The sequence below is a fragment of the Anopheles merus genome, chromosome 2L (assembly GCF_017562075.2).
Source record: "Anopheles merus strain MAF chromosome 2L, AmerM5.1, whole genome shotgun sequence".
NCBI classification, from domain to species: domain Eukaryota; kingdom Metazoa; phylum Arthropoda; class Insecta; order Diptera; family Culicidae; genus Anopheles; species Anopheles merus.
The window spans coordinates 35,977,245-35,989,606 of NC_054083.1; the positions used below are offsets into that span (position 1 = coordinate 35,977,245).

Below are 12,362 nucleotides of genomic sequence, written 5' to 3' on the forward strand. Positions count from 1 at the left end.
ATAAATTATGAAGCACATCCGAGCCCAAGAGCGAACACAAAAACTGACCTCGGCGTGTGAGTGTTGTTGGCTTTGAAGTTGAAGTCGAGCTCCACTCTTCATTCGCTCCAGTGCTTAAGGAGGTGGTGCAGTAGCGGGTAGAAGGTTCACTGCAATTCCCGGGCGAACGGATCTCTTCCGATTTATCTATCGCCCCGCGAATGTCTTACCATGACCCCGCTTAGCAGTGTATTGTGCTTTGCCCTCACCTTAGGAGGTACACCAGTGGAGATGCTATCAACGGCCAAACTTCCCTTCAGCGAAAAACTATTCCACCGGTGACGATAGTGATGCCGATTTTCACTCCCCATTCACATTACCAAGATGCACAAGTGATGTATTTGTGTGTGAGTGTTATTTCGCAGTTTCTGCTACCGCATGCTGTGTCGCCCTTTCTTCTCCCTATCATTTAACCTCTATTGTTTTGCATCTCGCAGCCATGTATCCAGAAGGCCAAACCCTCCCTGCCCGGCGGTTGCGGTTCCTGCTTGGTTTGATTCTGGGTCAAAGACACAAACACACCAACCGCCAGCCAATCGTCCACAGCCCCGCTCTTATCGATGATTAAAATCGCATTCAAATTACACCGAGGACCGCATTTCAATGTCCTACGCGCGAAACAACAACTACGCGCGCGCGCTCGTCCTCTCGGAAAGGCTTGGGACCAGGAGTCGCGGTATGATGGCGGGCTGGCCGTGATGCCGCGAACGAGATTTATGATTATGAAAACGGTGCTCTCCACCCAGCGGGGAAGCGTTTTGGGAGGCGCTGGAGCCAAAAACGGCTCCGGGAGTGGCGTGGTGAGCCGGTTGAAGGTCTAGGCAAAGCGTCATATCGCGCGCGCTCGCACAGCAACCGTCTCCCTTTGGGTCGTGGATCTCGTTCCGATAGGCGCGCTGGAACGGTTCCAGCACGCGGCAATTCGTTCCGTTCGGTGGAAACGCGGGCGAGATTTATGTATCGCATTCGAAAACCACAACAATAACAGTACGCGCGGGATGGGGACTGGAGCGCACGGGCGTATGCGGAACTGATAGGAAAGCAAAAAAAACGCACCCAAAGCCGTTTCTAATTTTCACTCACCATAATGGGTTTCGGGTTAGGAAACAACTTTAAACCCCATCGCTTGCCAGCTTTGGGATGGATCTGACCCTCCAGGAGGTCGAACTTAGTATTTTGGTCCGCCAAAAGACTCATAAATTGCTGACCAGTTACCAGTCAGACGTTCCAGGGATTTTGAAAATAAACTTGGGCATGTAATAATTTCTCAAAAAACCCCAAAAGAACTCCGGGTTTGATGCAACGAAACTAGTAGGCGGTACGTGCCGTGTGGCGTCTCATTCCAATCGTGTCTGGCTATCACCAACCTCCACCATAATCGAACCACTTTCTCGGCCCATTCTTGCCCCCCGAAAATCAGCATTCCACGCATAAAAGTGACGTTAACGTGTTTTCTGGACAAATTTTCCTACCGCAGCATAATTGTTACCGTGTATTCTACACCACCTTCCTCTCCAGGTACGGTACTACAAGGCAAGTACAGCGGTATCCTCACTACCGCGAACAATAACAGCTTGAAGGAAGATGGGTAGACGAAAGCCCAACTCCAAGAACAGGTTTCCTGTCGCTAAGGAACAATTTCTTGCTTCCTCTTACTCTCTCTCTCTCCGGTGCGCACATCCGACATGCAGTGGGGTTTGTTTGCGTCCGAAGGATGCATACATCCGTCCCAGACCCAGCCAGTCCAGCTTTGATAGACAGCAACCTGTGACTTCCAGCGCGGTGCAGCAAACTACCGCCGACGTTTCGCTGTTGCTCGGTTCTACCGGATGGACCCCATGGGCCGACGATGGGCGTACGGGCACACCCCGTTCCTCGGTGTTACGAGAACGTGAAACGAAAAGCTACAGAAAACAAACCGCAGGGAGTGTGTGGGGAAACACAGCAGCAAAAAAAAGATCAGCAATTGTAAATTTTTATCACGTTTCGCAATGCCTGGTTGTGTTAGTCGCTTTTGCTAACTCGACGCTGCACACTGTTGAAAAGTGGATGCTGCCGTACAGCGAGAACATGACCGCGTTGGTGCTTCCGTTGTCTGTTCGGACAGGCTCCCTCGCTGCAACGCCCTCCATCGAGAGCTTGAGTTGTAGGGCGTATTTCCCAACAACATTTCTGCAACAACTTCTCCGCCCTCTCCGCCTGGCGCAAAGAAGTCATCAAACAAAAGTGGCATAATGGAAACAAGTGAGGCCGTTCGGGCCCTTCGGATGAAACCGGCCCAACATTCCAACACTGATAACTCGTTCCGAAACATCGCCGAGATTCATCAATAAAACAGTACGCAACACGCATATCGATAACAAACATCACCAAATGCTGCACTATCACGGACACTACAGACTCTGGCTGAAACTTCATTTCTAATCAATTTCTCGACAAGGCTTCTTTGTTGAAGGGACAGAGGTACACTGCTGGCACATACACACTGGGATGTGAGAGGTTCGCCGGCACGTCCAGACAACAATTCCTTTCCCAGGCGAAACGTGCCTGCGTGCCACGGGACCCCATGGCGCCAGCCAGTTTCGTCCAGCTGCCGATACTGGGCGAACGGAATCGGGCGACGACACGATCTCTTTCACCAAATCGAGCGGGTAGTGCTGACGGACCGATGCCTCACGATATCACAGGCACATCTCGTGGTGTAACGCTCCCACTTCTGCTTCTGCTGCTGGAGAAGCCGTACACTGGGCGGCCGCCGTCTGGTATTAATTAACATTATTCACAACTTTTTCCGAGAATTATTGCACCCAAATGCGACGCCCGGGTCTGGGATTTGGAGCGAGCGATTAGGACATGTGGAACTCGAGTTCATCCTCACCCACGCTGCACCGCACAGATGCGATAGTGTGTGCGACGACCAAAAAGAAAACAATCGCATTTGTTTATAAATGACGCATAAATGGGATGTTGGAATGTTTGTTATGGGAAACCGTGTTGGTAGTGTCTGGGATGATGTTGTACATTGTCTGCATTGCTCACATGTGCAAGAATGTTAATCTAACGGTTTGAAGTACATCATAAGCAAAAATCCAACGACTCGATGTTTGATAAACTTTTCATCATTCAACATCTTTCATCCTTTCAAAATGTGTCTTTAAAACAAACTTGGGATATTCAAACATTTCATAATTAACAATTCTCAAAATATATTGAGATATAACAGGTTTGAAGCATTGTCAAGTATCTGAGCTAACCTCAAAACGTCATCTAGTTAATTAGAGAGCTTTTGATTCTATTACAGCTCTTGAATCTATTGAATCAATCAGGAAGGTTTCTCCAATAAAAGCTTCTCCCTTCATCAAAGATCCGGTTCAAACTCATCCTCAACCTTCTGCCGCCAAGGAGCGGGAATGAAATTAAATTACCATTTCCCACGATCTTGATGTTTGTAATTGTTGTCCGGCAACCGCGACCAGCGACGCCATACCGCAATCCAAAACCAGATCAAAACCAGAACTACTACTGCACCGTGACAGTTACACAAACCACTTCTTGCCACCGATCCACCACCACTCCTATGAACCACTCGTTTACACCACACACAAGCAAAAATGCGGTTCCCGATATCTCGTCTGATGAACTTGAAACTGTCTTCGATCTCGAGCGCGAATGAATGGACGAGAGCAGAGTGGTGACGAATGATAAGTTCCTCTTAGCGGTTCATCACTTTCCTCCTCTTGATCCACCTTTTGGATGCACCGTATGAGAAAATTCTCCACACAGCGTCAAGCTGAAGACATTTTTTACAAAAGAAAAGAGGAAATGATACGACACGAAAACATCTGCAGCAGCATGGGAAATGTCGGAACGGATTCTAAACGGCGTGGAAACGAAAACGGAAGAACACTTTCAAAAGGAGGGTGGAAAGCCGTCCGATTTCCATTCCGGTGCGAATCGCAGACTTTGTCTTACTTCCATCTCGTTCATTCGTAGACATCGTTGCAGAAGCCGTTGATTGAATTGTTTGGAAATGGGCGCGTAGACCATCGTCAAACGCCATCGTCCGGTACACGCTCTATTCGGGTTTTATTTTTGCATCCATTTGTAGAAACACTATCGCCATACCGTAGTTACTGTTGTAGAGCTCGGGAAGTTGTTTGCTCCATGCCCTTGCACACCACTCTGCTTCCGCACAGTCAGCCAATCTACTTCCATGCGCAGATGAGCGCGCAAAGTGCAAAAATGTATGTCGCCGATTTGATGCGGCGAAGGCATTTCGCAACATCATTGCTTAGATGCTTTCGTTCCTTTTGCGGTTTTGCGGGCTGCCGGGCTGCAGAGATCGTGCGAAAGATGCGATTGGAGAATGTTATTGCAAAATGTGTCCACCTCTTTCGCTCCCCATCTCTCGTTCGATGCGTTTTATGTTGCGCAAGAAACGCGCATAAAACTGCATACAAAACGAGACACCACAACCAAAGCGATTTGGAGCTGCCAATGTATTTAACGGTGAGAAATTTAAATAAGATATCAAATTTCTATTAACACTCCTTTCGAATTACCTTTTCGGAGATTTGTTACTCGGCTTCAAGAAGCAAAAAAAACAATCTGCCACTCATAAAAGTGTCCGCTTTAGTGCCGAGCCGAGTATAGTAAGCCTTGTTGTCAGCATCAGAGAAGGTAAAAAAATTGGACGGAGGCGGACACGATTTACGATCCATTAGAAATGCACTTGATGGCCACACTAAAACCATCCGATATGTGCGTCCGTTTGTTTCGCGCGACAGTAAATGGAACTGATGCCTGCGCGTATGGAAAAAAGCACTTTCCACGCTCAAGATGCATATTCCTGTGCACAGTGGGAATGAACTTGGTTACCGCAAAATGCAGTAAGAAATTGCCAAGGGAAATTAAAATCCCTTAGCTGATTTAATGACGATCAGGGTTGAATGCTTGTATGATTAAAATACAAATGCAATAGTGTTGCTTTAAATATTTTGCAAAATGTTGAAGAAACTATCTAAATTCCGTATAAAATGAGCAATATTGCAACACATCCGTAGAACCATTTTCACTCCCATCGTGAGCCGAATGCACGAGACAGAAAACCATTCCAGCGGTACGACCCGCGGTTGGCGTGCTTGAGACTTGGAATTTCTGCAAACAAATAACTACTTCACGGTCGGCAGTTGGTCCAGCGGCTTCCTCCAGTTTTTGTTTTTTTGCTCCCGGACATGCTGGTGTGTCACACAACCGTACTATGCTGTCGTTTGCAGCCTTTTTCCGCTCTTTATCTTTCACTTCTCGTGTGCGTGTTTGTGGGCCTTCACTTCGGGCAAACAGAATAAAAACAAACGTGCGTAGGCTTGGGTGGAGGATGTTGACAAACGTACGATGCTGCGTCTTTCCTTTTTGTATCCTGTATGTTATTGTGAACTCGATACTCGTACTTGCTTGTTTTCTCTCTCGCCTCAACGGAAGGTGAGATTGCGGATTGCTCTTTATGCATCAGAACGAAGCGAACGCCCACGACCAACGATGATGCTAATAATGCATCGCCCGAAGGCGGTTGTTGATGCAACCGAGCCTCGCTTCTGCTAGTTTGTTTTAATTTCTTGCTTGAAAGATTGTCATCATACTGACCATCGTAGGTAGTTGCAGGGACAAAACCATATAGGGGATGTATAAAAATGAGTTTGATTCAAGCCCAAAATGGTTTAACATACATAAATTGCCGAATATTGTGCCATCAAAGCAACTTTTTCTCTCACCCTGTATTTATTAAATATCATTTTCAAAAACAAAACATTGTTTATTATTTTAAGTTATGAGCCTCAAATAACAAAACCGTGCAATACGTCAGCAGATTATGAGAGAGAAAAGTAAACAAACTATTCCCGTCAAAATTAAAGCTACTGCGCACCTCATTAATTTTTTTGTTCTTCACCCACTTCAAAATCCATTGGAAAAAACGACCCTCGCCCTTTTCTTAAATAAGACAATAAATCAACAGCTGAAACAAAAAAAAGCAGTAACAAAAACACACTTCCTCAGAATGCACAGATTTTCCTACCCCGACTACCGACCCGTATCGGTACACATGTGTAAAGAAAAGTGTCCAACAAACAGGATGCCACACACTGACGCCCGAAACGTTTACAGCCACTTGTTGTCGTTGCCGTTATGGGTCGCTTTTCTTTCTCAACCACTTGCAAATGCAACACTTTTTCCCACTGCTTATGTTCACTTACACCGCTCCGGGGGAACGGTGGTTTTCCCATCAACAAAATTGGCGGGGGAAAAAACGGAAAAGTCAATGACATTTACATGTGGCGTATATGATTCTAGGAACTCGGTGTGTCATCAGACCCCCTTATTCTTACACACGGTGTAAACTTCGTTTGTATATAACACGAATTGTCTCACTTCCCCGTTCATCATCGTCCCATCAACGCTACTTGTTTTCGGTTGTGTAACACAGGGCGCACTTTATGAGCATAAACACCACCAGCCCACAAAGCATCACCACTTCAAGGCACCCCTTTTTCCCACCATCGGGCTACACGATCACGGCAATTTCGAGTGAGTCTGTTTAGTTGTTTCATCCCGCCCCTTCGCTTTTATTTTCCAAGAACACACCATGTGTAAATGGTGTTGTTGCCACTTGCTCACTTTCGAGCTAGAACTCTTCTGCTAGAAGTCAATTTGTCAGCAGATCACCGTGACACAAAGGCGGCATTTGCCGACGCCCATCGCAAGGAAGGATTAAGTCATCATCCATGGATATCGGAAATAGGTCGGATATATGCTGTAAAGGGGATCTTCGGTGGAGTTATGCGCGCTCTTGTCAGATCGTCAAGATGTATGACACCCGGAAAGGGAAGATACAGCGCGCTTTATGCCTTCATCTGCCCGATGCGTGACTGTTTTGGGAATGCTTAGCTATTTATAGCTTAGCGCGGTACAACCAAGATGTGCCCGAAACCTCATGGGTCGTCGCTACACATGTGCGTTAAGGGGTTGTTTACGCGTCCATTAGGTTCCTCGCGTTAAAAAGCATGTAGTGTGGTGACGAGAGCAATTGTACGTCTTCTATTCCTTCTGTAGGGCAAAAAAAGTGACCAAGTCTTACGTAGTCCCACATCTGGCTTTTAGAATTCAACGAGGATCTAATAGATTAGTTACTTTCAGTTTGCAGGGGGTCTTCCGGGATTGAAGTTTGCTCCTATCCGGCCATGTTTTAGACCATTGTGTGGCCCTGTGTTGCATTAAAATTAAACATCAAGAAATCAGTCCTCAGTCCTAAACATGATTCCTCAAACATTGAATTAATGTCAATCCTCAGATGCGTTAATGAAGACCAATGTTTTATTTTAGTTTCAATACTTACATACAACTCATGTGCCACTACAGTCACGTTAGCAACAATCAACCAAAAAGCGAGTGAATTAAATGGCTTTGAAGAATTGCAAACAATTTCATTAACCAAACTGAAATGTTTTGTTAAAACCCCCAATGCTTTGTGGTCAGCATTTTCTAAAACCAACCAATAATTAACGCTCTTTCAGTACAAACCACCGATTCGGGTTAAATTTGAATCCCCGCGCCGCGCGGTGAGGGTTTGTTTTTGGCTTTCGCAAACTTTAAAAACGTGCTTGGGCAAGTAGGAAGCTCGCAATAAGCTGTCGAGAAAGAAACTCATTCAGCAAAATGTGTCCATAAGAACTGCAAAACCTGCGATGCACATCAAGCAACACGCCTAAGCGCGGACCGGACACCGACACGAAGCGGAACGAAACTCTACACCCGCTACGTGCTGAGGCACGGATGTGTTTCTTGGTGCCGCCGTTTGTGGGAAATGTTGTCACTTTGGTACGGTTTTGCAACGATGTGCTGTGTGCGAGTGATGAAAATCGAGCCATTTGGCAGCAAAAAATTAAAATAAACAAAACGTCCAGCGTGCTTCCGTGTGTGCGCTTAAATTTGAGCTAGATTTGGTTAGTTTTTTGCAAAGAATTTATTGCTTTGAAAGCATCAAAAGGCAAAAAATACCTCGCAAAATAACCTGATTATAACTAACCCACACCTTCGCATGCGTTGGCAAACGAGAAGCCACGTGTGTTGGTGCTGCGGCGTGAAGCACAATCTCGGTCGTTACAGTTGTTTTGTCACCCTTTTGCCACTCTCAATACACGCCGTGGCCGGCAGTACGGCCGCGGGTGCATCCCAAACCTTACCGCAACAGCCCGCCACGACAAACCCGAGACAACAAAAGTCGTGATGAAGTTGCACTCGCTTTCGATTGCACGGAGGCGGACGGGCTTTGCTGCTACTTTGCAACTCGTTGGACACACACACACTACCGTGCAAGAAGCGAGAGTTCCTATTGAAAAGGAAACCCTCCAGCATCTCCGACGGGAAGAGTGAAAAAAAACACACCACGAAAGGGAAGCGCATTCAAAGCCCGTACCACCGTTTCCCGTGCGACACACCGAGCGGCCCCCGCATAACCACAACCCGTGTAGAACATCAGCAAAACATGAATTATATACAAATAATGTGAAATTTCAATGAGCAAATAAATCTTAATTTTTGAGACGCTTGTCCGGGCGCGCACGGGCCGTTTGGCGGGAGAGAAATAAATCGCATTGCGCCCTTGCTGGCCGAACCCGAGAGTAGAGGTGTCCGATTGGGTTGTACGAGCGGATTTTTGTTTGTGCCATTTTGAATTTTTTTTATCAAGATCGTTGCCTTTTTGCTGTACAGTTTTGGCGTTGGTTTTGTAGCAGTTACGAGGACGAGAATTTGTTTGAACATTGGCCTCTTGTGCTGTTTTTCGATTCACTCCTTAACGCTCAGCTTCCATTAAAACGAACAAGAAATAAGAAGCTTAGTTCGTTTGCTCGTTTGTTAGGATGTTCCGCTTTAACAAGAAGCAGGAGTACTTTCGATTTCAAAGAAAAGAAGCCACAAAACTGCAAGAAGCAATCTACAGCTGGGATCTCTACCGTTTGCAGGCTTTCCAGATGGTGTTCGTAGATTGATTTTCTGTTATTATTTCATCTAAAATCGCCACAAAAATACAAACGCCTTTTTTTTTTAACTCAAACTGCAACAAACTTGTCGCTAACCGCTGAAGAAAATGTAATCAAAAGAAACAAAAACATCCAAGCTCGATCGAACCGCAAAAAAACCCCATCATACCATTAAGTGTAACAGAAGAAGGTGAGTTTATGTGGTTCTTTTACCACACAAACGCATGCAAGTAACAGGAGAAGTAAGCGATAAACAGGGAGGAAAAAGCTGTGTAAAGACAGCGAAAGCGATCGTGAAAACTGATTTATACACCAATGAACAATGAGTCAGTAAATTAAATTGATATTTGAATAGCGAAACGGTGTGTCGCCCTTGCTGTTGCTGCTACTCCTCGATCTCGACCGCGAGCAAAAGCGATCACAGCACGGATCACCATTTTATGCTCCACACGCCACAAGATGCGTTTGGCCTCGCGGCTCTCTCTCTCTCTCTCTCTCTCTCTCGGCATCGTTTGACATAATCGATTGCCATCTTATCACCTACTGCACCCTCCTCCAGGGACGATCAGAAAACACCTTCTCGCGCCGAAGGAAGTGAGACCGGCGGGCCCGGACCTTTTTTTCGCCCATGCAAAACACACACACAACAAAAGCGAGCGCGAAGAGCGATTAATCACATCAAACGAACAGGGCTCTCCCGTGCGGGAAGATATCGCTTTCCTTCGCTGCTCTCGAAACGCCCCGACACAGTCGGCAAGAAACATCGGCATCATTTGTTCGTGTCTGGTCTAATTAGATGTTAATCAACTGATAGCGCGCGCGCAACCGATCGATCGATCGCTCTAATGTCTTGGCGGATGGGGCTGTGCCTTCTTTTCTTTTTCTTTCGAGGCATCGACACTCCCCGGACGCAATCAATGGGCAATTTATTTCGCACCACGTCTGATGAATGCTATTTCCTGTGGTAAAATGTCCCGTGGGGGTAGGAGTGTATCGAAATTGCAAAAAACAGTGATACGATCGCGCAGTGAATGCGCTGTGCGTTTTCCAAACAAAGGCGCTCATTTTGGGGTGGATGATGATGGCAATCAGTTGCCAGCGAAAAGGTTAAAGTCGCTTGGTTTTTGGGCACAAATGAGATCATTGCGGAGCAACTTAATTAGATCGTGTTCTTGATTGCATGCCAATGAACTTCAAAAACCTTTCAAATTTTGGGAAATGAAGAAGACACCATCTTTAATCCTAAAACTCATACACTCAAACCACACTCCGTCAATATCATAAGTCTAGCACATAGTTTTACATTATTTCTTTGCTTTCACCACACCGCCTCATACCCAAACGCATCTTTCCTGTCCAAAAAAGGGTGTCCCTTAATTGCGTCACATTCATTTCTTAATTGCGCCCTCTGTATGCTGATTGCGATGTCAAGCCCAAGCCACACATGGCCCGCGGACGGGCGATCAATCGACAGCGAAACTTCAATCCGTCGCCAGTTGGAAAACGCCAGGAATGCAATCAAAATGCAATTGCCTGGCTCATTGGTCCGGGACCGGAGCAAGGAAGAGTTCTGACATGCAGCCCGGCCAGCGCGAGAGTGCCGGTGATGAGATGATTAAAATACGATAAGCAAAAAAGGGCAACCCTCATGCATAAAGACGCATCCGCGCTCCGCCCGAACGCGCTGACAGAACTGTAACACAGACGACCGTACCGATTTTCGGTTTTTGTCGCACTCAAACCACGCGGGCCCCGTGTTTTTTCCCACCAAAGCACTCAAATCACAGCAGCGCAAGCCGAACCGGACGATCCAGGCCCGCTTGTACTTTGGTGGACATATTTGGAAATGGGCACTTTTTCCTTGCGGCCCCGCGACAGCTTTGACGACCCCGCTCTTGCACCGGTGTCGATCGGCGGCTTCCACCCTGCTTTTGACGACGATGCCCGACGAACCCGAAGATCGAGTGATGAAAGCAAGATCTCAGATCGCTCGGACGACAATCGATAGTGACTGGAATCGGGAATCAGCGGCGCGTTTGCACACGGCAAACTGGTCCCGCGGTTGCAGCAATCGCGATCGCGAACCGTTTAGCGGGCTGTAGTGTGTCTGTCGAACGTTGTCCTCCTCTTCCATCGCTCAATGTCGAACGATGATGGGACCATTGCTCCGTCAAATGTCTCCCGAGCGCGTCCGCTGCTGCTGTGTCTTCTTTTTCCCGCGCCAGACCTATCCCTCAGCCGGTCGGTATGGTCAAGTTCGGCATTGGTGGCGGCAAAAGCGTAAGAGGAAAACTTCGCAAACAGGGAACTCAAACGGGCCCCTCGGGGAAAATGATGTCCCGTTTCGTGGCCGGGCGGTTGCCATGAATGGGCAAAGCTAGGTTTTTCCTCTGGCCCTCGATCCGGTGCTTTCGCGGGGTTGATATTTTAATTAGAATAATTAAGCTGATTATCTTTTATTGAGTCGCCGATCGGTTGATGATCAGGAAAGGAAGCCGGAAGGAGTTTGCAGACGTAATCGATCATCAATCGATCGATTGGTTGTGATTCGCTTGCAACAGGGGACCCTTACCCCTAGTATGTTGTTTATTATTACAATTCTTTCATTGCTTCTGGTTAACCAGGGAACCAAGTCAGTGGAAATTCATTATGTTTAATGATATTTGTTACCTTTTTTAAGCAATACTAACATTTCACTTCTTTTTCTTTTCAATTTTAGACATGGTTTTTCACCGACACCGAAGATCCCCACTACCAGCAGCTGACCAGTAAGTACACTTTACTCTGTTCAATATGCCGCAAAACTTTCACAAAGCATAGTCTAGGCGCTCCACTCGTTTTCATAGAGGAAATAAACGTTAGGAGAACACTACAGATCATTTAAATTGCTTTTACAAGCCACACACACCTTGCCCGCATAGCCCTTTTAATGTGGATGAACCTTTCAACCTTAATGGTCAACAAACAGCCAAAGCGGGAACCTATCTGCTGCCCATATCAGCGCAAACGGGAACACACAGAAGCTTCACAATAGTGGACCTTGAGTATTCAATCAGCCATAAAACTGACTCAAAGTTTTATGACTATTTTATGATTTGGAATCAATCGAGAGCCAACGTTTTTTTTTTTTTTTGGGAAATGTGTTTTAAAGGGAATCTGCCGAGCCAATAATCTACTGCGCTTGGGTGAAAGATAATAGGTAAAACGTTCGCCGAGCGACTGATAGTAAGCAGATGAAAGATAAAGCACGAATTTCAGATGCATTCGTCGTTATTGAACTGTTAAGGT

General features: G+C 46.4%; 1 protein-coding gene across 1 annotated transcript in view; it reads left to right on the plus strand.

Annotated features, from left to right (window-relative positions):
- Window positions 1-12,362, plus strand: part of LOC121593002 (fringe glycosyltransferase) — a 123,899-nt gene that overhangs the window by 29,371 nt on the left and 82,166 nt on the right. The window contains exon 3 of the mRNA XM_041915016.1: window positions 11,794-11,842. Within this exon, the coding sequence (XP_041770950.1) occupies window positions 11,794-11,842 (49 nt within the window). The remainder of the gene's footprint in view (window positions 1-11,793; window positions 11,843-12,362) is intronic.